Below are 27251 nucleotides of genomic sequence, written 5' to 3' on the forward strand. Positions count from 1 at the left end.
TTTCCTTAGAATGGACACATTCTCTGGTCTCGATATTTGCTTTCACCCTCATTTATTTCAGTACTGCATTTTCTCATTCTTTCTCCATCTGCCTTCTTGTTTCTCCAGGCTGCCTCTGCACCTGGAAGAGAAACAGGAATTGCTCCTCCAAAATGGTTCCCACTCACAACAATAAAAAGTAGGTTAAGTTCTCCAATGCCCTGGCCGAACTTCCCCAATAGTATAAATATCACCTCAGGTCTCCCCTGAAAAGAGGCTACAACCATAGGGGTACTAATCCAGTCATCAATGGATAAATAAATAAATATTTTCCAGTGGGTAGTTTGCCTTCTGATAGCATAGGTTCATGGGTGTGTAATAGGCTAATGGCTCTGGAGACTTTACAAGCCTAGCCCACAGGATTACCCTGACATCGTGCCACCCGATATTAGTTCCCAGTGCCTCTATCGAGTAGGGCCACTGGAGTGATCCCTGGGGTGAATTTTCTATTTCCCACCCACTCAAGATTTCTCTTGAAGAGGTTCAGTGATGTGCTCTGCTTGACATGTATGGGAAGTCTATTCCATACCATGGGCAGTCTCTGGGTTATGAACCTGTCCCTCGAGCATGTTCTGTTGATTGCGGTAATGAGGTTGAAGTCTCTGGAGCATGTGGTGCGGAGGGACTGGGATTTGTTTAGATGTAGCATTTCTAACAGAGCTGGGTGAGACATGGCTTTGTAAGACAAGCAGAGATTACCTCTAAGTAGGCGATATGAGTCAGAGAATAGTTGGAGTTTTTTGAGTCTGCCCATACAGGACAACTGTTTAAGGCCTAGGATCATCTTTGTGAGGTACTTTTGTGGCCTCTCCAGTTGTTGCAGGTGTCTAGTGAGGTACATGCCAAATGTGGCATTGTACTCAATATGACTGGCCTAATGAGGGAAGAGTAGAGAGAGACAATGACCTCTTTCTTCCTGGATGCAAAACCCTTAGTAATGAGATGTGCCACACAGACGGACTTTCTGACCACAGTAGCAATGTGGTGGTCAAAAGAGAGGTTGCTGTCAACCTGTGTTCCTAGATCTCTTACAACACGTTCTGTGTTCACTGGACTAACATCGCTGTGGTAATTCAAGAGAACAGAGTTTTTTCCAAAGGGGATGATGATACATTTTTTGGCATTGTGCTCAAGACCATGGTTCTGACACCAGTCATTGGTCTCTATGAGGCCTTTCTGCAGGATGTCACCACCACTTGGAGAGTTAATAGCAGCTCCCAACTTGCAATCGTCTGTGAGCTTTGTCAGCCAGAGTCCCTTCATGTTGGCCTGGACTTCAGAGAAGTAGATGCCAAACAGGAGAGGACCCAAGACTGAACCCTGTGGGACTCCACTCATGAATGGTCGGCAGTCTGACTTGGAGTCAGCTACTTTCACACTGTGGGTTCTATCTGTAAGCTAGTTTGCAACCCACCTAGTGATATAGCGGTTGATGCCTAGCTTAGTGAGTTTTTCTATGGTTCCCGAGTGGGCAATGGCATCAAAGGCCTTGGCCAGATCAAGGTAGGCTGTATGACCCACCTTTCTTTCATCCACGGCTCTGGTGACTGACTCAAAGAAGTCGACCAGGTTGAGCAGGCATGATTGACCCTTCACAAAAATAAACTGTGTGGGATCCAGAGTTTGTAGATTCCCTATAACCTTGTTAATTAGGTCCATGATGATGTGTTCCACAGCTTTGCATATCAGACTCGACAGGCTAATGGGGCTATAGTTCCCAGGGTCTGTAGTCACGCCTCTTTTGTGGAGAGGGATGACTGTAGCAGTGCGCCATTCTGCAGGGACAAAGCCTGAGGTGAGGCTGTGATTGAACAGGAACACAGGTGTGGTGCCAGTTCACTCTGTAGTTCATGTAGAACACAGCCAGGGATATTGTCAGGTCCCATAGAAGCTGTATTCTTGGCCTTAGATGGTGCTGTTTAATCTGTGCAGCAGTAATACTGGGTGTCTGGCAATCTAATGGTATTGTGATTGGTCCTTTGTGGGGGGGGGGTAAACTTGGCACTGAATCTGTCGGCCAGTATACAGGCAATATCTGTTGGCTCGGTATAGGACGTACCATTGTGCAGTAGCTCAGAGCAAATCTGGGTATTGCCGTGGAGATTCTTTATATCACTACAGAAGGCCTTGTGGTTGCCTTTACTACCTGCTGTAATTCTGTTTTCATAGCTAGCTTTAGAGGATTTGATGAGGGATCTCAACTTTTTGTTGAGGCTGATAACGAGTTTTTCCAGTCTTGGGACTTCACCTTATTCCGCATCAGTTTCTTCCTTCTGTTCTAGACTTTGTTAATGGCAGGGGACTACCAGATTGTTTTCCTTTTTTTGGATGAGAGCGTATTGGTTCTATTGGGTATGGTGAGATCCAAGCATTTGTGTACATATTTGTACAGTGCATCGGTGTACGAGTCAGCGGTTATGGAACTATTCTACATTTGCACGGATGCCGTGAAGTTAGTGACCTCAGTTTTTAGGAGTCCAAAGTTAGCTTTGGAGAAGTTTTTCATGGTTTGGGGGGGGGGGGTGGATTTCCAAGATGATTAGTTTGTGGACAGATTTAACTAGGAAGGAGTTGACTATTGGTGTAGAGCATCGGTTGCCCATGTTATTAATGACCAGGTCAAGGATGTTGTTACCTCTAGTGGGGGTAAGAACAAGATGGTCCAGGGCACTGGAATTAATGAATTCCAGGAAATGTTGGGCAAGTGTACTGGTAAATGAGGAGTTTTCGCAGTTAATGGAAGGGTAGATGAAGTCGCCCAGTATGAGTGTGTTAGGTTGGACCTTAATATTCTCCAGGGTGCTTAGGAACATGACGTGTGAGTCTTGGGACATGGTTGGGGACCTATAGTAGGCTTCGACCTGAATCGCTGTCTTACCCAGTGTTAGCTGCACCTGAAGTATCTCTGATGTGTTATGTTGGGCTACCAATCTGGAGCTGCCCGCATCCTTTATGAATATGGAAACACTACCGCCTTTGGAGCTTCGGTCCAAGTTCTGGGGCCAAAAGGTGTGGAATGAGTTATAGCCTGGTAGTGCAGGGGTGCTTCCTGCTGCTTTGAACCAGGTCTCTGTTACAGCACAAATGTCGATGTTCTCCATTTTAAGGAGTGCTTTGAGTGAGTGCATTTTGAAATTTAGACTTCTGCCACTGAGCAGCATGACCATCAGATTGCATTTGTTTGTAGCTGTTATGATGGTAATTTGGTCTTTGGAACACAGCCTAAAAAAGGCACTATAGGGGTGGCAAGAGCCTTGGCCAGTATCCGGAAGCCTAGGGGTGACAGATGCAGGCCACCTCTGGCAAAGCATCGAGGTCTGTCAATCATGTCATCCCAGGCAGACACTGGATCCCCTTGGAATGACACCAGAAACTTAGCCAATTGTTAAAATCAATCATTTTCTGCTTGTATTATGGTATCATTCTGTGTGATGGCAGGATGCTGCTCAGGGCTAGAGTCATACCCACCTGGGCTACATAATCCGAGAGCTCCTCCATGTCTCTTTTCATGTAGTTCAGGGAGGTACATCGCAGGTCATTCACACCCACATGTACAATGACAGAGTCATATTTGTATCTGTTGTTGAGGGACCTGAGTGCATGTGTTATGTGGCGGATCCTGGCGCCTGACGGCAGCTGTTACTTTCTCCTTATTCAACCTAGTGAGTGGGACATCAGTGTGTCTCACTATAGAGTCACCTATGACTAGTGGGTTGGGCATGCTGTTTTGCCTTACGGGTTTTGGTTGAGTGGCACACTGTTTAGGAGAGTTGTGTGTCTTGTGTTTAGTGCTGTGTTGTGGTGGTCGAATGCGTTTCTGCCTTGGAGGCCTCTGCTGTTTGGGTAGATTTTTATTGAGAGCTTCCACAAAGGTGGGTGTGTGGTTTGTGTTTTTATGTGAAGGTAGTGCTGGTGTGTGTTCTGGAGGGCTATGTGTTCCATGTGGTGTGGTGCAAGTGTTGACCTTCTCCTCTTAACCAGCTATTCCGGTCTTGGCTGGAGAGTGTGTTTCTTGCAATTTGTATATATAAGTGCATCTCTCATAAGTCTCATAATGAGTGTTGGGAGGTAAGAGGAGAGGGCAAAGTTTTTGAAATTCCACTTGGAATATCTGCTTGAACACTGCCAGCACCTAAATGTGATGGAGAAAGAGTTTTCCTGTCTTCATATACTAACTCAAACAAATTCCAGCTAAAATGTGAGTTACTGATGCACATCCAAAGGGGGAAATGGACATGCCCATGTGGTTTCTGCCCCCATAAATATCCAAGGGGTAAATGGACGCTTTAATAACAATTCTAGCACCAAGTTTGAGAGAAATGTGGGCTGGCTGTAAGGTACACTAAGCCCTTGTGAAAGACAGAGTGCATTTCCCTAAATTTAAAGTCTCAATTAATCCCAATATTCTGCAAACAGATTCGATGGCCACCAGGAAGAATATTTTCCAGGAGAAAAACGTCAAAATGACAGAACAAGTGGGATTGAACAGGGAAGCAAGTCAATTATGAGGTTCAGGTTTCAAGGAGGGGAAGGTTCTTTTCCAAAATTAGGTAGAGGTGGAAAACAGCTTTAAGGAACTGACTGGCAAACTAGTGATGGGCTACAATTCTGCCTACAATGAGTCCCTGATGAGAAGTAAACAAATGGTGCATTCATTCTTACCAGGGAACTCATTACTTTAAAATATCAGAAAAATCTTGAAATGAACCACATTTAAAGAACAGCTAACTATTTTCTTAGCAATGAATACAACTGTGGCTGCTCAGACATTGGCTTAAAAAATTCAAGCTGAATCATGCAACAATGACATACTGCAGACCTTAGGACATAACACACTTGACTACTCATTTACTTCTACATTGTACAGATTTAATTTTCATTACCCTAGTAAGATGCTACTACTGTTTACCTGAGAATGGAATTATCATATTTACTTCTGTACCCACTAACTATTGCATTTTGTTCATATACTTCAACTAGTACGATCAATTATTATTACATTAACAAGTCTAATTCTGTGTTGAAATGTGTAACAGCCACACTGGCTGGGGTCATGATTTGAAACTGTTTGTGGACCACCCAACTAACCTACTGAATGAAGTAAATATAATGCTCAGCTCAAACAATAGTTCAGAGCAATTACGATCAGCTGCAAATGTACAAACTGAGTTGGCACACAATATCAGTTCAGCCAAATGGAGAACTTCTTTCACTTAGAAGTGTACATCCGTCAGATGTACAATTTCTTGGCAACTTTAAGCACTTATAAAACCTTAACTCGAAAACCTAGTAAGATCAGAACATCTACAACAAGAGAAACACACCAAGTCTGAGACAGCTGTCATCACAATCATGTAAAAACTCCAGGGCTTGTGCTTGGAGAGTCACCTGATTCACTAAGGGCCTGCCAGCCTGAAACTACACACTTCTCAGCCATCAACAGATAACAAGAATAAGTTTTGGTCTTTCTTCCCTGTATTTTCTAATCAGATACAGAATCAGTGGGAAAGATGGAAAGATGTACAAGAAGGTGATACCTCTTGTTTATGCCTCATTTCCAACATGCATAACTTCTCTGCAAAATGTAACATAAGCCTAGGACTCATTTTTGATTAGATACCACATGATGAGGACAGGAAATGCTCCAAAAGCAATCTTGCCAGGAGAACCTAGAGAGCTAGGAGACATGCAAGAAGTTCCTTCTGATGTGGATATACCTCTCTAGGTGTGGCCACTTCCCTAGAATAGTGAAGGATTTTAGGTGAGACTGGCACCTCACTAACAAAGCATCCCTCTTCAGAACTACTGCAGATTCAGTTGCAGGAAATGAGACCCACCTGAAGATTGGCTGACACAGAACACATCCCTTGACCCAGCAGCCAGCTGCTAACACTATATCAGTGAGTATGTGGTGACTACACAATCACAGGCACCTCCCAGTTCAATGCAAGCATGCATCTGCTGGTGCATAAATAGCATCATGAAGATATTGGGGGCCAAAAAGCCATGAACATGCAGGAATTTCAAATCCTCGATCATGCAATGCATTCTCAACAGGGTTGCCAAACTAATAACCTTTTGGGCCCTCTTCACAGGCAATAGAGACAGAAAATGAAAAATGTGCAGTTTTACACCAGTGAAGCAATGCTCAAAGATGGGAACAGAGAGGCCACCTTCCAGTTTACCTTAAAGAATGTATTCATTCCAATATGCTACCACGCAGTCCTTTGATGGGGCGACCATGAGCTAGTCATCCACGTAGACACCTTGGAAGTTCTTTTTCCTAGAATGCTTTGCCAGCAATGCCTATTCTTTGATAAAACCTCTGTATGCAAAGAAAAGATCAAATCTGTCCTGGAAGTAGTGCCCTCTCAGAAGAAACGGAAGAAACCTTGGTGTGGGGCTCCAGAGAAAGATGCGCTAGAAGGCATCCATCGTGTCCAGTGATACCATCAAGGTATCATGTGGAAGCAGTGGTATGAATCCCCTTGGGAGTTATCATCTGGAATTTGACATACCAGCTATTTTTGTTAAAATCACTGAGGTCAATAATGGGACTGAAATCTGCCATCTTCTTCCACATCAGGAAAAGCAGAATGTCATGTTTCTTTCTGAAGGGGAAAATCTACAGCCCTTATGGACAGCATTGGCTAAACTGGCCTCAAGAGATCGTCAGCTTGGCCTCTGGGGAAAGCTCTTTATGAAAGGGACCTTAAAGCTCCAACACCAAATGCAGAAACCACTTCTACTTTGTCATGTCTTTTGATGCTGGACCAAAGTCAAAGACCTGCTTTCCCCATGGGCAGCCCTGAATGACAGTCAGAACTGCATCTGCTAGTTCAGTTGATTCATTCTCTTGGATAACTTGGTCGGCACTATCAGAGGGGGTAAGATCATCTCACATGAAAGTCGGCAAGTGGGTTGCTTCTTACTGAGAGGAGATGTCTCATCCAGAAATTAAAAAAAAAATGGCAGATGGAGTTGAAAGGGGATCATTAAAGTCCTCAGTGGTAGTAAAGGTTTAATTCTTTTTGATCACTGGAAAAGTCCTATGAAAGCTCCATAACCTCAGGCAAGCCATTCTGTGCAGGCATATGACTAAACCTACTGCCCTAACTACATAATCTGCACAGTAAGACTAAACCCACTGCCCCAGGTACAGAATCTGCACAGTAAGCCTAAACCTACTTCCCCAGCTACAAAAACAGCACAGTGAGCCTAAACCTTCTGCCCCACCTATTGGATCAGCACAGTAAGCCTAAAACTACTGTCTCAGCTACCAGATCTGCAGAGTAAGCTTAAGCCTACCGCCCTAGATACAGAATATATACAGTAAGGCTAAACATGTTGCCCTAGCTACTGAATCAGTACATTAAGCCAAACCCTAGTCTCCTAGCTAAGCTACAGAATCTGTACAGTAAGCCTACAGCTACTGTCCCAGCTAATGAATCAACACAGTAAGCCTAAACCTACTGACCCAGCTACAGAATCAGCACTGTAAGCTTAAACCTACTGCCCGAGCTATAGAATCAGCATTGTAAGCTTAAACCTACTGCCTTATCTACAGAATCAGCACAATAAGCCTAAACCTACTGCCCTAGATACAGAATCTGCACAGTGAACCTAAACCTAATGCCCCAGCTAAGAAAAACTTACTGCCCCACCTACAGAAGCTGCACTGCAAGCTTAAACCTACTGCCCTATCCAAAGAATCTACACAGTAAACCTAAACCTATTTCCCCAGATACTGAATCAGCACAATAAGCCTAAACCTAATGCCTCAGATACAGAATCAGCACTGTAAGCTTAAACCTACTGCCCGAGCTATAGAATCAGCATTGTAAGCTTAAACCTACTGCCTTATCTACAGAATCAGCACAGTATGCCTAAACCCACTTCCCTACCAACAGAATCTGGACAATGGGCCTAAAACTACTACCCATCTTCTGAATCAGTATGGCTTAAACCTACTTGCCCCAGCAACAGAATATGCACAATGACATTTACAGTAAGTCAGAAAGTAGGCCATTGTGGATACCAGTTGAGATATCCTGCAGAGAACAGTCTAATGTGTGGCCAGTATATTAAGGCCTTTACATCTTCCAGGTGCTGTAAGTCATATGTATATCCTATCTGCAAGGTGTACGGTATGTATGTGGAGTACGGACATCTAATCCTCAGAACTGAAGTGATCCAGGAGACTGGAGCAACCCCAGAGAAACAATAACATGCACATCCTGGAACAAAATCAAAAGAAGAGAAGGATGGATTAGGCACCCCTTGGCCAGAAGTAGGGTAACAGAAAATAATGGGGGGGGTAGAAAGGGGGACAAAATACTGCAGCAGTGAGAAATAGGCCATCTACTGTTGTGGTAAGATCTTACACAACTGTACTTTATCCTTGCTTATCACTGCTGCAGTATTCTTTTCTCTTGGAAGAGTACAAAAGCTACTGGAATGTATGGATGGAGGAAGGCAGAAAATATCCCTCCACAAAGGTATGAAGGGATAACCCTGGCAAATCTTGCTCTGGCCCTGGAAATGACATCTAACTTATAGTATCCAGACCCTTGAAAAAAAAAGCACCAGAAGAGTCTACCGCCCTGACTGAATGAACATGAACAGAATACGAAAGTTGCTTGTCACAAAAAGAAATGGTCTTAGAAATACTAGTAGACATAATTTGCTTAGATACTACCAAACCTAATTTCCTGGCATGAAAGGAAATGAGAAGTTATGTACCTACCATAACGTTCCATGTTAGTTGTCTTCTTCTCGCCTTCTTTCTTGCTGGATGGATTCGGCTCTGACTCGGCCTATACTAAAGCTCGAGAGCCAATTTTACCGGCTCGAGGCAACCCTATATCCCATGATGCTAGGCGCTAACTACCCAGATCTCGTTTGGTAGCTGAGAACATAGCAATTTTAGCCTCCCAACCCAAGGGAGAGAAGGAAAGGGGGAAAAACTCCCATGTGCCACTACCTGAAGCTATAGATACCAAAGGATAACCAGTTTAGGCTTCAAATAGTGAAGGGTGAAGACCCTGATAAAAAAGGGAAATCCTTTCAGTCTATCCAGGCTAGGGGGATGGCGAGTGGGACGCAAGAAAGAAGGCGAGAAGAAGACAACTAACATGGAACGTTATGGTAGATACATAACTTCTCAATGTTAAGTTGTCAATCTCGCCTTCATTCTTGCTGGATGGGACCGCGTCCCTAGCACCTTCATCCCGGGTGGCTCATTGGAACAGGCTCTTGAGAACGGTGGAACCAAAATTTGCCCTGTTTCTGGAGGCCAAGTCTAATTTGTAGTGTGTAATAAAGGTATGAGGAGAGGCCCATGTGGCTGCTGCACAAATAGTATCCATTGGCAATCTAGCTTAAAAGGCTGTTGATGTAGCTAAAGCTCTGGTTGAATGAGCTCTTGGCTTAGAAGGTAATTCTTTACCTCTGAGTTGATAGATACAGGTAATCACAGAGGACAGCCATCTAGACAAGGTTACGTTGGATACCGGAAGGCCCTTTTTACCTTCCGCATAGGACAGAAAAAGCTGATCAGATTTCCAGGTTTGTTTAGTTCTGTCCAGATAGTAACAGAGCTGACAATGGACGTCCCGATAATGCAGTTTTTGCTCTGCCCTGTTAGAATAATTAGGGAAGAAAACTGGAAGATCGATAGATTGATTTAAATTTGCCTGAGAAGCCACCTTGGGCAAAAAAGACGGGTTAGTTCTGAGAGAAACCCTGTCTTTGTGGAAAACTAGATAAGGAGGATGAATGCAAAGGGCATGGAGTTCTGATACTCTCCTAGCAGAAGTTATGGCAACTAGGAAGAGAGTTTTCCAAGAGAGCAACTTTAAAGAACAGGAAGCCACAGGTTCAAAGGGGGGAAGAATCAAGGATGTTAAAATCAAATTTAAATCCCACTGTGGTGGGGGGTCTTTGATTGGGGGTTTGAGTAAAAAGATACCCTTAAGGAAGGCTTTACAAAGCTTGTGGGACATGATGCTGGAATCCAATAGGCCTATGTGAAAATTTGAAATGGCCGCTAACTGAACCTTTACAGTGGAGGATGAAGAGCCTGAATGAAAAATTTCCACTAGGAAATCTAGAACTGACTGTATAGGAGCAGTGAAGGGATCTATATTCCTAGCCCTTGTCCAGAAGGAAAAACACTTCCATTTACTAGTATAAATCCTTCTGGTAGAGGACTTAAGGGAAGCTAAAATAATATCACGGACAAAATTGGAAATCAGGGGAAGCCTAGCTAAGGATGGAAGTGGAGCAACCAAGCTGTGAAGTTGAGAGATTGGAGGGATTGGTGCAGCCGCCCTGACTGGTGGGCCAAAAGATCTGGCACTGGGTCCAGATGCCAAGGCTGTTCCAAAAGGTAACGATGCAGGAACGGGAACCATATCTGTCGAGGCCAATAAGGGGCAATGAGGATCATCCTGGCTCTCAAGGCGGTAGCTTTCTGAATCAACTGAGTGATTAATGGAAAGGGGGGAAAAGCTTATAGAAGTCCCCGAGGCCAATCGTGGACTAGAGCGTCTCTGAGGGGATGACCTGGAAGGGGAAAGAGGGTGAAAAAGTCGAGGCACTTGCTGTTCTGAGGTGTTGCAAAAAGATCGTAGCAAGGAAGACCCCACTTCTGAAAAATCTCCTCCATTACTGATTGCTTGAGAGACCACTCGTGTGGCATGAGAATAGCTCTGCTCAACCTGTCCGCTATTGATGTTGGACTTCCCGGGGATATGCATTGCTATCAGAAACCGCTGAGAAGAGATCACCCATTGCCAAAGTCTGAGCGCTTCTCGACACAGGGGATAGGACTTGGTTCCGCCCTGCTTGTTGATATACCACACTACGGACATATTGTCCATCTGAATTGCAATAGTCCCTAAAGGAAGAGAGTCTTGGAGGGCTTGCAACGCCAAAAGCACTGCTCTCATCTCCAGGACATTTATGTGCAGGTGGCATTCGAAAGGTTACCATGTGCCCTGGACTGTCCTGCCCTGAAAATGCCCCCCCACACACACCCGATCAGGGAGGCATCCATTGTGACCGTGGCGACCGGAGGGGAAGGAACGAATGGTCTGCCCTGAAGGACTTGAGGGGAGACCATCCACCAAGACAGATGTTTCTTGCAAGATAGAGTCATTATGATTTTGTGTGTCAAAGGAAGCTGTTGGAAGGACCACTGGGAGAAGAGCATACACTGAAGTAGCCGCATGTGAAAGCGAGCAAGGGGAAGTAGCGTGATGGCTGCCGCCATGAGACCTAACACTTTTAGAACAAACCTGGCCTGGATTCTTTTGCTCTGAAGGAGGATATGAACATGATTTCGAATATCTAAAACTCTTTGCTCGGTTAATTTTGCTGAGAGCTGTATGGTGTCTAAGGTGGCACCTATGAAGGTAATAGACTGACAAGGCGACAAGGCAGACTTTTCGAAATTTATGGAAATACCTAACCCTTTGCAAGTTTGAATGGTGTAATCTCTGGCAAGAAGAAGCTGATGCCTGGTGGTGGCAGTAAGGAGCCAGTCGTCTAAATACGGAAACACCTGGAATCCTTGACGTCTCAGATGAGCTGTAACCACTGCCATGCATTTGGTGAACACTCGGGGGGGCTGTAGTGAGACCAAAGGGCAGGGCCCTGAACTGGTAGTGACTGGCCCCCAGCCGGAAGCGGAAAAACCTCCTAGAGCGCCTGTGCATCTTGATGTGATAGTATGCATCCTGAAGGTCCACTGAGCACATACAATTGTCCTGACCCAGAAAGGGTAGAATGGACTGTAGCGTGACCATCCGGAACTTCGTTCTTTTTACAGACTTGTTTAGTCTGCTGAGATCCAATATTGGCCTCCAGTCCCCTGTCTTTTTTGGTACCAAAAAAAACTTGGAGTAGATTCCGGATCCTAGTTGGTCTGCTGGGACTGGCTGGATGGCTCTTTTTGTTAGCAGTTTTGATACTTCTAGTACTGCTTGTTCCCTTAGACTGGGTGGAACATCTGGGAGGGGCCCTTTTGGCCGAGTTGGGGTGTGGATAAAGGGAATTTTGTAACCCTCGGATATAAATCGACTGTACCCATTTGTCTTGTGAGAGAGAAAGCCAGGCTTCTGGGTACAGCAATAACCTTCCCCTGAATGCCTCAGAAGGTGGACAGTCGGGCAGCTTCTCAGGGATGCTGGAAGGGTTTGTCAGAGAGAGACTCTCTGTTACCCTGATTCTGCGGACCTCCTCTGCCTCTAGGGCAGCGTCTGTTGTTGTCCCCCCCGCCTCTCGGGGGGAACTGACCTCTTGCATCAGGCGTGACTCCCTGAGATTTTTCCACCCTTTTGACCCTTAGGATATGGTCTGGACGGGGTTGAAAAACTGACTCCCACGGCAGAGAGAGTCTTGCCATCTTGTTCACATCTGGTCAAAGTATCCTTCACTTGAGGTCCAAACAACACCGAACCATCAAAGGGGGAGTTAGTGAAGGACGGCTTGAAGGGGTCTGCAAAGTTGCAAAGCCACATCCAGGCATGACACCTTAAAGCCACGCCTGTGCCTGCAGCTCTACTCGCTCCATCGGCTGCATAGGAAATAAGCCGCATGGAGGAGTTGACAATGGAATTCAGGGTTCCTAGCTGGGAGTTGATTTTGTCCTGAGACCCCGCAGCTGTTGGATCCTGTAGGGTATCACCCATTTCTTTGAGAATGTCTCTTTGAAGGCGGGTGAAATGGCACAAGTAATTCAGCAACCGCATGGCGAAGGTCGCTGAAGAGAACATCTGCTTGCCGTACCTATCCATAGTCCTAGATTCCTTACTAGGAGGATGGATAGGTACTGAAGGATCGGCCAGTTCCTTCTTAGTGGCTGCAGCCACCACCATGGCATCAACTGGGACACCCTTAGTAAAAAATGGTTTATCTGACGGGGCTGTGATAAATTTGGAAGGCCTCCGTGGGGTGGGTTCCGTCGTATCAGGGGCCGTCCACACCTTCCGCGCCACCACTTCCATGAGGGGGTCAAAAGGCGGAGACACCCAGGAGGTGGAAGGGCGAGAACCAAATGCCTCCAGGTAAACCAACTCGTCCTCGAATGGATTGAGGGTAGACCAGTTCCCCCTCTGCTTGAGGATTTCAAGGATGTCAGAAAAGGAAACATCCTCAGAGGGGGACCGTGGGGACCCTTACAACTCATCCAAGTCAGTATCAGATGTGATGGACTCAGGGGAGTCCACATGCTTCCTCTTACATGTCTTCTTTTGAGGGGGTTCACCTGACGGATCAGGGGAAGCCTCGGAAGAGGAGGATATTCCCAATGGGGAAACCTGAGGCGCTGGATCTCTACGGTCGGGAATGAGAAAGTGGGTAGAGACCGCAGCAGGCATTACAGTGGGAGGAGCTGATGGAGCTGACCGTGGAGCAGGCACAGGGGCCAGTACCCTCCTCATGCCCTCGAAGGCGCCCCTATCAGGCAGGACAGAGGGTTCCCGTTCCGAAGAAATAGGACCCCCAGCCGGCACCGAGAGGGATGGCTCCGAAGCCGATGTCGGGGCCGAACTCACCAGCGCCGAAGCTCCGAGAGTGAGAACAGGGTCGGACAAGGGTCCGATGCCATTCGCCCCCTCGGAGCCGATGAGGGAGTCCAAGCGCCTGGATCCCTCCATGGATGGGACCATGGAAGAGATCGGAGCAGACGATGGAGCCGAAGGGGGAAGTATCGGCTCCGATGTCACGATGGTCACGGCTCCGAGGAGCTCCAGCTCCGAACTCAGGGGCAGAGTTGGAGGAGGAATCGAAGATGGTATGGGTAAAGCCACTGTCTGTTGAGACGGGCTGTGAAGCATTTGGGCCAGTGCCTGAGACTTTAGGAGTCTGCTAACCACCCTCTCGAGGTCATGGTCAGAAAGCCTGGAAGACCGAGAGGAATGGCTCCGCTCCGAGAGCAAAGGCGATCTCGGAGCCGAGTGAATGGACTCCAGGGAAGGAGACCTAGATCTTTTGTGGGTGGAAGATGGCACCGAGACTAGTGGTGCCGATGGAGACAAAGACACGTCGGCTCCGACTGGAGCCGACTTTAAAGACAGAGTCTTTGAGGCATCAGCTCCGGCCAGAGCCGATGCAGAAGACTGCGACATAGCCGTATCGGCTCCAGCCGGAGCTGATCGTGATGCAGTAGGTGAGCCACCAGCCGAAGGCTTGGAGCACAGAGCCGACGGTTTGGGTGGCTTCGAAGGTTTACCCGGCAAGGACTTAGCTGTGGAACCTTCGGGCTTTAATAAGCCCCTCAAAATTAACTTATTCCTGCGCTCCTGCAGGACTCTTGGACTGAACGCATGACAAAAAGAACAAGAGTCCTACAGGTGCAGGGGTCCCAGGCAATAAACGCAAGAAGTGTGACCGTCTGTCAGCGACATTTTCTGACAGCACGAGTCACACTTCTTGAAGCCTGAGACTTTAATGTCTTTAGACATTAAGCTGTCAAAGAAAGAAAAATATCTTCCTTAGAAGTTAAAACACACACACACACAAAGTAAAAATAAAGGTTAACAACTAACACACACCTAACTGTCCCAAAACAAGGGAACGGGAAAAAACCGGAAAGGGCCTAAGGCCTAACCTTAACAGGGGAGGGATATAACTTTGGGATTAGGGCTCAACAAAAATGGGACCCAATGGAGTGGTATACAGGTACTAGACTATATATTTATAAAATAAAGGGGAAAAATCCTAAGAAAGGAGAAGAAAAATTTTTAATTTTTCACTGACCTGGAGCCGGTAAAAAAATCACCTCACTAGCGAAAGCGGCAAACGAGATCTGGGTAGTTAGCGCCTAGCATCATGGGATATAGGGTTGCCTCGAGCCGGTAAAATTAGCTCTCGAGCTTTAGTATAGGCCGAGTCGGAGCCGAGGTCGGCTCCGAACCCATCCACCAAGAATGAAGGTGAGATTGACAACTTAGCATCAAAATGTTTCTCAGACTTTATTATCCATTTTGTCTTATCCAAGTAATATCGGAGTTGTCTATGTAAATCCAATGTGTCTAGTACCACTAGAAGCCCTTGGAAAATGGAAAAAGGAGGGAAAATTAATGGACTGATTCAAGGACAAATCATTAAACACCTTGAGCACAAAATACGGATTGGTACAAAGAGACACCCTGTCCCTGTGTGTGTGTTTGGGGGGGGCTGCCATCAGAGCTTGGAGTTCAGAAACCATCTTGGCAGAAGTAAGAAACACCAGCAATACAGTCTTCCAAGTACAATGCTGGATGGAAGAAAAGGCAGGCTCAAAAGGGAACCGAGTCAGTTTTTCAAGAACAAATCTGATGTCCCAATAAGTAGGAATTCGCTTTCTTGGAGGCCTGATATGAAGGACACCTTTTAGGAATTGTTTGACTTTAAAAGAAGAAGCCAAAGGTGGACTCAGAAAGAGACCGGCAGAATTTTAACAGAAGAATATGCCAAACCAGCATTGAGCAATTCACACAAATAAGAAATGACTGTACTGGCCCCCCACAGAAAAAGGGTCCAGGTCATGGGTGAGATACCAAATAGAAAACCTCTTCCATTTAGTGATGGTTTTTCTGGCTTCCTGCAAAACCCAAAGCACGTCCTCAGAAAATTGGTGCCTGAAAGGAATCAAAATTCTGTCATCCCAAATGTCAGCTGAAGTGTGGATAAGTGAGAGTGAATGAAAAATCTCTTGTCTTGTGTGAGAAGATCTATCCTCTGAGGTAACTTGTGATGATTGTCCTGGGCCAGGTGAAGAACAGGAGGAACCAGTGCTGTCTGAACCAATGAGGAGACACCAGCAAGATTTTGGGTGTGTCCCACATGATCTTGTGCAAGACTGTGGGAAGCAGAGGAAGAGGAGGACAGGCATACAGAAGTATCTATTTCCAAGAAGAAGACATGGCATCCACTCTGCAAGCAGAACTGGGGAAGTTCTCTGTTCAGAGGGGAAGCAAAAATATCTACCTGACGAGTACCCCACCGATGTATGATGACCAGAAACAGCTCCCTATGAAGTATCCATTTGTGAGGATTTGTCCTGGACCTGCTCAAAGAGTCTGCCACTAGGACTGTGCTCTGAAGGGATGTAAACCACCTAAAGAACCAAATGATGGTGGACTGCAAAATCCCAAGCCCAAAGAGTTATCCTGCAAAATGGTAAGGTTTTGTGCTCCCTTGCTTGTTGATGAACCACATGACCACGATTTTGTCTGCAAGAACCTTCACAGGACCTGGAACCCAAAGGGAGTGAAACACCTGAAGGGCTCGGGATTATAGTCCTCATCTCTTTGACATTGATATGGTCTGACATCTGTTGACGGGACTAAAGACCCTGGACTTTCAAGGTTGTTGGTGGAAGCTCCCCAACCTCAATCGGAAGCAACCCTGTACAGTACCTGAATAGATACAGGAACCTAAACAGGCAGACCTGGGTTTAGGGAAGTCTGATGAATCCACCAGCAGAGTTTGAGCTTGAGACAAGGTAAGGCAGGGCCCAAATACTCCAGAGGGTGGCAGTGCTGAAGCCAAACATTCTTGAAATATCATTTAAATGTCCTTATGTTAAGTTTGGCAGATAGAACCATGGGAATAATCATTGCCATGTACCCCAGGAGGCGGAGAAATTCCTTTGCAAGAAGATCTGGAAGAGGAAGAAGAGACTGGAAATAAACAGCCAAAAACAGGATCTTGGGAGGCAAGCCAAGGTCTGAATCCTGCAATCTGAAACACTTGGTCCTGAGAGGGAGTCAACACAGACTTTGAGATTGAGGGTGAATTCCAGACTTCACAGGAGAAGCATACTGAAGTGTAGATTTTGAAGCAGGAGCTGCTGAGAGTCCTTGAATTAAATGGTTGTCGAAATAAGGAAATACTTCAATTCCCTGAAGTCTGCAGAAGGATACCACAGGCGCCACGCATTTGGTAAATACCCTTAAAGCTGCAGAAAGACCAAAAGGTAAAGAAAAGAATGGATAATGACAGAAAGAAATAGAGAAATGTAAAAACTTCCTGAAGAGAAGGCGAACAGGAATATGGAGGTAAGCATCCTTCAAATCCAGAGATACCACAAAAGCTTGGGGAAGCAAAAGAGAGAAAAGTGAAGAAGAGACCTTCAGAAAGATATTGAGAAAGGATAGGTCTAGGATAGGCCTCCACAACCCCTCCCTCCTGGTTACCAGAAACATTCTGGAATACAACCCTGTTCCCTGCTGAGACAAGGAAACATGCTGAATGATTCCCTGTTCCACGGCCTGAAGTTAAACGCCAAAAAATGTATAGTCATACCCTTCGGGAAAAACAAGGTAACCCCAAGCTACCATATAGGTGGCAATCCACTAAGCACAGAAGAGGTTATCAGGGACCTGGGGACCCAGGTTGACAGTGGCCTTTCTTTTGACACTCGCGTTGCTAAAGTGGTTAGAAAGACCTTCTACATTGCCCACCTGATCATGAAGGGATTCACATCCAGATCTAGTGAGGTCATTGTTCCCCTGTACTCTTCACTTATCACACCAATGATCGAGTACAATGCCCCATTCAGGATGTATCTCACCCGACATCTGCAGCAACTGGAGAGACCCCAAAAGTTCCTCACCAAAAGGATAAAGGGACTCCAAAATCTGTCATATGCTGCCAGATTGAAGAAACTCCAGCTCTATTCAGTCGCATACCGTCTGCTCAGAGGTGACATGTGCCTGACATACAAGGCCATGTCCAACCCAGAATTAATGGACATGCTCCACCTCAAAAAATCCAAATCCACCAAAACCACTAGAGCAAGCAACTTAAACCTTAGCACGGATATAAATAGGACGTGCTGGAGGGATAGATTTATCACTCAGAGACTCCCTATGCTGTGGAATAAAATCCCGGTCCATGTGAGGCAGAGCACCTCGCTGGCTCTGTTCAAGAGAAATCTTGACCTGTGGATGGGAGATCGTAGGTTTACCCCGGGAATCATCTCTGTGTCACTGCTGGACAGAGGCACAACAAACTAATGGGCACAGTATTTTTTCATATAAGGGGTGGCGTAAGCCACAAAAATTTGGGCTAGGCTTATAAATGCCTTAGGGCAGATAGCCTAGTATAAACCTATGAACCTATGAACAAGATCCCAAGAACCAAAGGAAAAAGAGAAGGTTGAGGAAGGCCGGGAAATGGAGGAAGGGACTTCCAAGCCATAAAATAACCATGCTGGATGCTGGAGAGAACCCAGGCATCTGTGCTTATCTGTTACCAAACAGAAATGGAAAGGGATAGCCTGAGGGACAGCGGAATCTGGCCAAGGGAGAGGGGAGGCTGAATGTCAGACAGAGGCAGAATTGTCAAGAAAAATGTTTTTGGCCTCTAGAATTCTGCAAAAATCTGCTTAGGAACCTTCCTACTCATAGCAGGTTGTCTATGTGTACCTACAGACAAAGGAAGATTTTTATGTATAGTTCCTCTGGAACTTAGGTACAGGGGAAACAAAAAAAATTGTTTAAGGTCTTGCACAACCTTGCCCTTATCCTGCAGGTTTTTAAACAATTCTGCAGCAACAGTACTAAAAAAAAATCTGTTTATCTAAATGAGAATCTAAAAGGTTGGTTTTAATGTCCTCATATAAGGCCTGAAGCCACAACCAGGAATATATTCTCATGACAGAGCCAGATGCAGCTACCCTACAAGAGGCATCAGCTGCATCATAGCTGCATGGAATGGTGAGCTACCTGAGAGGAAGAACTAAGAAGATAAACAGCAGAGGTTTTACTGTCCAAATCAGGCATGTCAGTCACCACCACCCAGGACAGAAGAGCCATTACATATCTAGTCATGTTGGTCTGATAGTTAATGGCCCTAAAAGCCAAAGTAGCAGAAGTATACACTTTTTACCCACACATCTCCATAGCATGGCTATTCTCATCAGAAGGTAAAAGCTTGGAAGAAGAAAGCAGTTTGGACAGCTTATCTGTGGACATGGAAACAGAAGGATCAGATGAAGAACTTTTAAACAAATTTTTATGATTCTCGGGAACTTTATAAAATCTGTATGGGTTCGTACAGGCCAGAGGTCAAGAGTAGAAAGCCTGAGAAGCTGCTGTAAATGTGTCCAAAAGGGCAGCAGAAGGTCTGGGTGAGTCCATTTGCAAGAGTTCATAATATCTCTTTTGAACCTCTGAAACCTGGGAACAGTCTCACAAAGTGTTCCATCATATGGATCACCATGTCCTCATAAGGCAGTTCTAGAAAAGCAGATTCAGGGGACAAAGAATCTTCTTCATCAGACCTCGGGGTCAATGCAGAGTGTATCTGAGAGGAATAAGCTAAGGATTTTTCACCATAGTCCAACTCTTCATCAGTAGAATCAGAATCCCTAGGTCTCTTAGATGGGGAGGAAGATCAGGGAACAGCAGCAGAGACAAACAATCCTTGTGGGACTTTTAGAACCATAAAGGCATTAAACAGCCCGAGTAAAGTCCTTGCCACTCTCTGTGGAGATCTTTCACCACAGTAGCCAGACATTTGGTTTTCTGTTTCTTATTTAAAGGAACATCTGCCTTAACAAATCTTGGAGGTACAAGCCCCTGTCTATATTCAAAGAGGGTACCAGGCACCTCTTCCCTACCTAAAATTTGGGGAATCCCCCTAGGCCCTTCAGATATAATCAGCCATGATTCCCTCTCAACATCTGTATCAGATGTATGCTAGCCTCAGATGATATGTGAGTAGGCAGCTCTATGTTGGCCTCCAACTGATCACTGAAGAGGGAACTAGCATTGGTACCAGCTGGTCCTTGGGTTCTTCATCCAACCTGAAGAAGACCTCCAGGTCAGACTGGTCAGAATCGGATTTTGTGTGTGCTTTTTTATCTTTTTTCTTAAGCGTTGGCGGAAATTCGGTACAGGCAGATTTGGCCAAGGTACCCTGAGTCAACAGTTTCATATGTTGGTTTTCTAGATACATAGAAAGGGATGACAAATGGATGTAGAGTGTCTTAAGGAAAAATGCCTGAAACACCACACTATGTACTGTTGTGTATAGCACCCAAACAAAAAAGTCCCTTCTCATGTCAATCTTTGTGGGGAATCTGCCTCCTACACTCAAATTTTCCCTTCCCAGATGACATGAAAACAGGTTAATAAGAGGAATAAAGAAATCCTAACAAGAAACTTATCTTTAGAAGGCTTGACAGATCAACCATCTTGGTGAATGTCATACAGTCTGAATTCAGGGTTTGGACTGGCAGAAAAATAGTTCTGACGATTAGTTGTCCTTATGTCCTACGTGCAAGTCATAAGGTGCATGTATGAAGTAAGACGCTTTATGGTGTAAACGCTTCGGTATACTGGCCAGACCATAGGCTACCCTCGGCAGAATATCCCAAGAGTAAAGCAGCTGCAACAGTGACAGGGAATGACACTGCATGCAGGTGACACCATGATCTGACTCCATTCAGTCAGGTACTAGTAGACAACAGCTAGCTTCTTGAGGGATGCAGGAACAGAATCAAGGTGATTCCAGGCTGCAGATACTGCATTCTTGATAATGAATGCCACAAGAAGGATGATTCATGGTTCCTTTTTCCTCCTCCTCCTCGGGGGATGAGGGCCACAGGCCATTCCATGATGAATTTCATGAGCCTCAAGATCCACCTGAAGGAAGTCTCATCCTCAAGCTCTAGTACTGTACAGGAATAAAAGCCATTACTATGGCCCAAGGGACATAAATTTGACTAATGTCTCTGAAGGTTGATAAAGCTGGCTGGGGAGGGTGGGCATGATCATCCTGGTGGGAGATGGTGTGTTACAGCAGGATGTGGATCAGTGGGGGGGGGGGGGTGCAACCACTGTACACATCTAGCTGGCAAGCTTTTGGGTCATCAAGACACCATCTGGACTACACTCACAAGGAAAGAAAGTGTGGGTCAACACAGTACTGTAAATAACTCTTCCCCTCACTGGAATGGTTTAGGCCATTGAAGACAAAAGTAATCTTCATGGCTGGATGTCTGACAAACCCTTTAGATGAATTTCATCCCTGTACTGTACTTCAGTAATTCCCTAGAATGGGGGAATGAATGAGCACAGTCATACAGGGGCATATTTTTATGGTCGTCAGGAACAGAGGTAAAAATCACATACACAAAAAAGAAGAGGTAATCCAATAAGAGTTGTAAGAATGGCAGGTGTCACTAACCTTAACTGTTTCTGAAATTAAGCCCATTTGGGTAGCCCTTGCCCTAGTAAAAAGAAGAAAAGAAGGGAGAACATATTCACCCATCCAGCTCCTAAACAGAACATGCTCATTCACAGATGAAGCATGTGAGGTCAGGAGTACTACAGGTAGGCACTGGATCCCAAGATAATATAAGCCAGCACTCAGGAACAAGCCCACCTTAAGTGGACTGTTAACTGAATAGGCATGCACTTGGCCTGGTGCTGGGGCACCATGATCTTAGAAATATATTCCTCACATCTGCATGGACAAGTGCAACCAGTCATCAAACAACTTTCTGAACTAGGATGAGAATACCAGGAAGACCCTGCTCAACCTGAGTAACTCAGGCTTGTGGACATGAAGAACAGTGGCCTGGGAAGAAGGGTACGCAGTCACAAACGATCTGAGTTTTCTTTCTCTGAGTTACAGATAGTTCATTCCCTCTGATTGGGCTACTCACAGACAAACTGAGGCAAGTTAACCAAGGGATAAGCAGTGTTTGCACCACATAGGCCCCAGGGCCGATAGCCTAGTACCTACCTATGAACCTATATGATTGGATGGGAAATAGGAAATTCACCCCGGGGATCACCTCTGTGGCTCTGCTCAACAGTGGCACAGGAAAATAATTTTCTTGGGTGGCAAAAGTCAGGGTACCTTTTTGGCTGGGCTTGTATAGGCCCTAGGGCCAATAGCCCAGTACCTACCTATGAAACTAAAGATGACCGTCAGAGGTATAAGCTCAAGTGCTCAGTAGCTGAAGGTGAGGTTGAGAGCCACTGACACAGTAATGTTGACTCAGCAACTGACATACCTCCAGGAGGGAATGCTTTATGTCTGTCCTCCAATTCTCCAGCCTTTTGATGATGCTCTCAACAGCCTGGGGCTAAATCTGGGACCTTCTCACCACTCCCAGCACTACCACTGACTGAATAGGAAAACAGGCCAGGACCTTTTAACTCCCACAAGTGGCCACTGTGAACAAAAGTCAAATAAGAAATGCTTCGTGTCATGTTTTTCTCCCAAGCAATAAAAACAATTTCGGTGCAGATTTTGGCTCTTTATTTAGTAACCACACAGACATTCTGAAGGCTTTAGAGCTCGAGGCATCAGGTACTTACTTTTTCTGCAAAGTAACCCAGGACTGAGATCTGGACTGTGCAACGAACAGGAAGGAAGTGACAGACTGAGGGTCTAGGTATACCCTCCTAACACACAGTGTACTACTGCACCAGTTTAGGGCACACTAAGGACAGGCATAACAGAGAACAAAATGAAATGTAACTCAAGACAGGATAATTGCAGTCACTGACATAGCAAGGTGGGCCTCCTCCCAGCATTAGCCAAAGTTACAGAAACAACTAACGTAACTATTCTACATTTTTTTTCTTATTAAAGTCTCTCTCCATTTTTTACTACCAGTTGAGATTATCACAACAACTTTACAGACAGAATATCAGTAAGTGGAAGAGTAGTAGATTTACAAAACAATGGAACATAAAGATGAGCACACTGCAAACTGAAATACACTGTAAGTAAAGGGATTCCCGAATTACCACCCTTTGGAACATCATTTCCCTTAAACTATCAGATTCAGAGCAAAGGGATACAGAATAAAATCATCCAATTTGTGTCAACGAACAGCCATACATATATTATCACTTTATTTTCATAAATTGAGTAGTATACCCTTAACCTTAAAACAGCCAATATACAATGCAAAGTAAAACAGACCCTAATGATGGCTAACACAGCACCTGTGTCACTCTTGCACAGAAATGTGACTTCTGATAGCAGTCCGCAAAATATTAAATAATAGTCATGCACAATTCTGTGAGCTGATAATATGACAAAAGGAAAGGGACATAACATCCTGAAGGCCATTCACCAATGGAAGTCAGTGGACTGACTGCACTACTGCTTCTAACAAGACCGCCTAAACAAGAAAACTGTAAATGAATGTACTGCAGTGACCTGAAGCATATATATATATATATATATATATATACATACACATACGTGTGTGTGTGTGTGTGTATACACACACACACACATATATAATCTATAGATTAACTTCAGCAGAAGCTCGAAATACTGAAATCTCAAATTTCAGTATCTCGATCCTCAAGAAGTCGAATCCACAGAACAGCGAAAGTTCAGAATGCGAAATTCAAAACCTCGAACCTTGAATTTCGCACTTCTGAACTTCTGCTGTGGTTATGTGTTCAGGTAAGTGTGTGTGTGTGTGTGTGTGTGTGTGTGTGTGTGTGTGTGTGTGTGTGTGTGTGTGTGTGTGTAAAGGGTTTTGGGTAGGGTTTGTTGCGGTGATGTGTGTGTGCGAGGAGAATGCAGCTTGTGTGGTGGTATTTTGTATGTAGTGCGACCTCGGAGTGAGAATATTTAAGTAGGGGTGGTGTGGAGTGTGCAGGGGGGCTTGCCCCCCTGCTTTCATGTAGTAGAGAGGCTTGTGTGTTTTTGTGTGGAAAATGGTGTGTGTGTGTGTGTGTGTGTGTGTGTGTGTGTGTGTGTGTGTGTGTGTGTGCGTGTGCGCAGTAGTACCGTGAAATTCAAAACCTCCGGTATTCGAGGTTTTGAATTTCGTGGTTTTCAGTTTTCGCTGTTCTGTGGATTTGACGTCTTGGGGCTCGAGATACTGACATTCGAGATTTCAGTATTTTGAGCTTCTGAAGTGAATCCATATATATATATATATATATATATATATATATATATATATATATATATGTGTGTGTGTGTGTGTGTGTATATATGTATATATATATATATATATATATATATATATATATATATATATATATATATATATATATATATATATATATACAGATACATATATATATATATATATATATATATGTATGTACAAATATCTTACATTCAACGAAGCATGCTGAACAGCATTCCAGCATTCCATAACATATGGCAGGCCTGCTACACAGCAACTCTTGCTAGCCAATCAGTTATCTTCAGAGAATGGGGAGGCTGAACTTATTTTTTAAATCATTTTTTGAAGCTTCTTTCAAATATATCTACTGGTTATTTAATTTTATTCCCACATTAGATCCTTCCCTTCCAAAACTGGACACAGAAAAAAGGATACAAGCAACAATGTTTTACAAACATAGAACAATTACTAGTTCTATAGAGTTTGGCCAGTTTTTAGTGTTCCACTTAGTTCATACATTATATTTCTAGCAATGACATATGCATCATGTTTACATTCTCCACAATCTTCTACCATTTTCTTGTTTAGTAATAAAATAAGGAACATTCAGCCAAGTTTCACTGAAATCCAAACACCTGCTAATGTAATGTTCACTTGCTATGCTTAACAGGAGGAAAGTTTATAAAGATTTCTATTACCATTCTTTGTACAACCAGGCACTGAACAACTCTAACTAGCAGGACATAACAAGGTGTCCCCAACATGTTCCAAGTGTGTGGGTGTGTATGGTGATGGGAGAGTCATGTGGTACTCTACTCTTTTGCATTTTCTTTTAAATTATACTGTTTACTGTTTCATTTCAGTGACGTAATAATTAATAAATAACTTCTGAAAACAAGGAGCTTTATTCAATGACAGCCTATACATTTCTTAGTAAACTACTGTCTTGGGGAGACACAGAATTTGGAATGGTGGAATAGGACAGAATGAAAAGTGCTTTCCAGTGACACTAACACACAAAATAAAAGGTGATGCAATCAATTTAGAGAAATGACTATACTAGTGATAAGTCACCATGTTAAGCCTGTATTAGAAACATGGTCTGCACAGTTCAGTAGTTTGAATTTCTAAAACCTTTCACTAGTCCTATTCTAAATCCAGAATACGACATTCTCACTTTGTTTTACTCATTTAAGAGAGTCACTGTTTCAGCAAATTACAGAACAATCATGGTATTCTGTCTACCGCTCAGAATTTAAACATACTGTGCATCAATCTTCCCCAATTAGCAATAGCAAATTCAGCATTAAACAGGCAAGTGCAAATGCTGGGGAAAAAGTATCCCAAATGTAATGAAATATGTATAAGGCAAGGGCAAATATTTCATAGAAAACTGTGCTTCTCAACACTTAATTGCAATTGTACAAGCAGAGTTAAATGCGACTCCTTCCAGTAACTACACACAATGACAAAGCAGCACATGCTTAAAAAAAAAGATTCAACAAAAAAGACTGTATTTTACATGAAATTAGCCTAATAAATTTATAGGAAACTCACTGTAAGGAAAAATCCACATACCATCAGTCTTTTTAAGGTACCATGGTTCTGTATTGTAAACCTCCTGTGTCAGCAGTACAGTACAAATGTATGCTCTCCTTTCTTTTTTATTCATTGATAATCCTTTCTTCTTTGCCTTCCCCCCAAAGCACAGCCACCTCTGGCATTAAAAGCCTAGCGTGTTAATTCTGGCTGGTAGACACAACCCTGCACACAAAATACACAAAGACAACAGATGCTAAAGCGAACATCGAAAGCACTCTGGTTCCTCAGTAGAACCATTCAGAAAACCGGCTATAATGTCACCTGCAATGCTGACTCCTATCATTTACTGTAGTAACACATTCATATGCACACACACCAGTTTATCCTACCAATCATGTCCAAGGCATGAACACAAAATCCATTCTTGAGGGGGGAGAGAGAAAGACAGATGCATCACTCACTAGGTTTCCCTTTTGCTTCTTCAGCACATTGTCCTGTTAGCCACACAGAGAAGGGGAACTGGATTAAGCATTCTTCCTTGCCCCTTATTTTTGCTGCTCCTGCTGCTGCTGCGGATGTCTGAATACTGAAGAACCAAGGACAATAGAAAGGAACTGCTTCAACATTAACAGCAAATATTTAATGGAAGTGTGGCTTCCCTGTTCTCTCTCCTTTCTCACAAGCCATCCTCATGTATCCAGGCACGGGTGGTACTGGTTCCCTGGGGAGGCTGTAGCTAGCAGATCAGGCACCAGCTAAAACATGGCATGGATGGCAAGGAGCAGATGCGACAAAGATAACAGGAAAAACCTGAGTACAGACAGGATGCATCTGCAACACATGTAACCATTATGTGATGCTCATCATTTTTAACTCCTGTGTAAGAATTACATATTAATCGGTCACACACATTGGAAAATGAGCTCCAAGTAAAATGCAACTGAGAATTAAGAAAAATACCACTAAAGTACATATACTGTTTTAAAAATTAATCTAGAGTGACAAATCCTTAGTACCAAAATGAAATTACAGCATATTACTAAACACACAGTACCAAAGTAGCGGATTATAAACTGGCTTGTAAAAGCAATGAAAATTTTATAAAGTGGACAGTAATAAACAGTCCAGCCCGCTTATCAGAATGCCTGACATGATCCAAAATCCTAATGCTAATTAATGTTTTTCATTTTTTAAGCAAAAGCATTGTCTCTGTTAGGGCTGGCTATGAATTCTAAAGCCTAAACAAAAAGTAACACTACAAAAAAAAAAAAAAACAGCTTTTAAATGGAGCAATCAAGGACAGAAAACACCATGATGCAGACTATGATCTTCAAACCACCTCTACTGAAAATCAGATGAAGTAAGACGATGTCATACTATTTTATTTTAAGAAAGAAAAGCCTGACCCCGACAATTAAATAAAAATAACAGAATATAACATGGGAAATAAAAGCTTTTATTAATGCAAATATCATTCAAACAAAAGTCTACACTAATAAAAGAAATGTACATTCTTTTCTTCTCTTAAATGCAAGCTTTATCAAAATGTTGCAGCTAGAAACAATAGCTTTCCCAACAAATCACCCCATGGGCTCCACTTCTCACACTCCCCTTACCCTAGTTTTATGCATCACTGCCCCAAATATCAAGTCATAAGATATTTTCCTGCTGAAGGTCAAAACAATGTAATGAAACACATCTGTGGAAGCTACTATGGAAATATGAATATTGTCTAACAGGTTAGCGCAGAAGACTAAGGCTACAAGCTACTAACTAG

The 27251-nt window shown here is 44.1% G+C and overlaps 1 protein-coding gene across 2 annotated transcripts in view; it reads right to left on the reverse strand.

Annotated features, from left to right (window-relative positions):
• Positions 1 to 27251, reverse strand: part of PRKCZ (protein kinase C zeta) — a 4411399-nt gene that overhangs the window by 3097592 nt on the left and 1286556 nt on the right. The window contains exon 1 of one of the 2 annotated variants that reach the window (XM_044063010.1): positions 25511 to 25694. The exons of the other annotated variant lie outside the window; for it this stretch is intronic. Within the exon in view, the coding sequence (XP_043918945.1) occupies positions 25511 to 25604 (94 nt within the window). The 5' untranslated portion in view covers positions 25605 to 25694. Of the gene's footprint in view, positions 1 to 25510; positions 25695 to 27251 lie in introns of those variants that run through there. 2 annotated transcript variants of the gene reach the window in all.

Source organism: Protopterus annectens, chromosome 2.part1 (genome assembly GCF_019279795.1).
Source record: "Protopterus annectens isolate FY-2018-M chromosome 2.part1, PAN1.0, whole genome shotgun sequence".
Taxonomy (NCBI): domain Eukaryota; kingdom Metazoa; phylum Chordata; order Ceratodontiformes; family Protopteridae; genus Protopterus; species Protopterus annectens.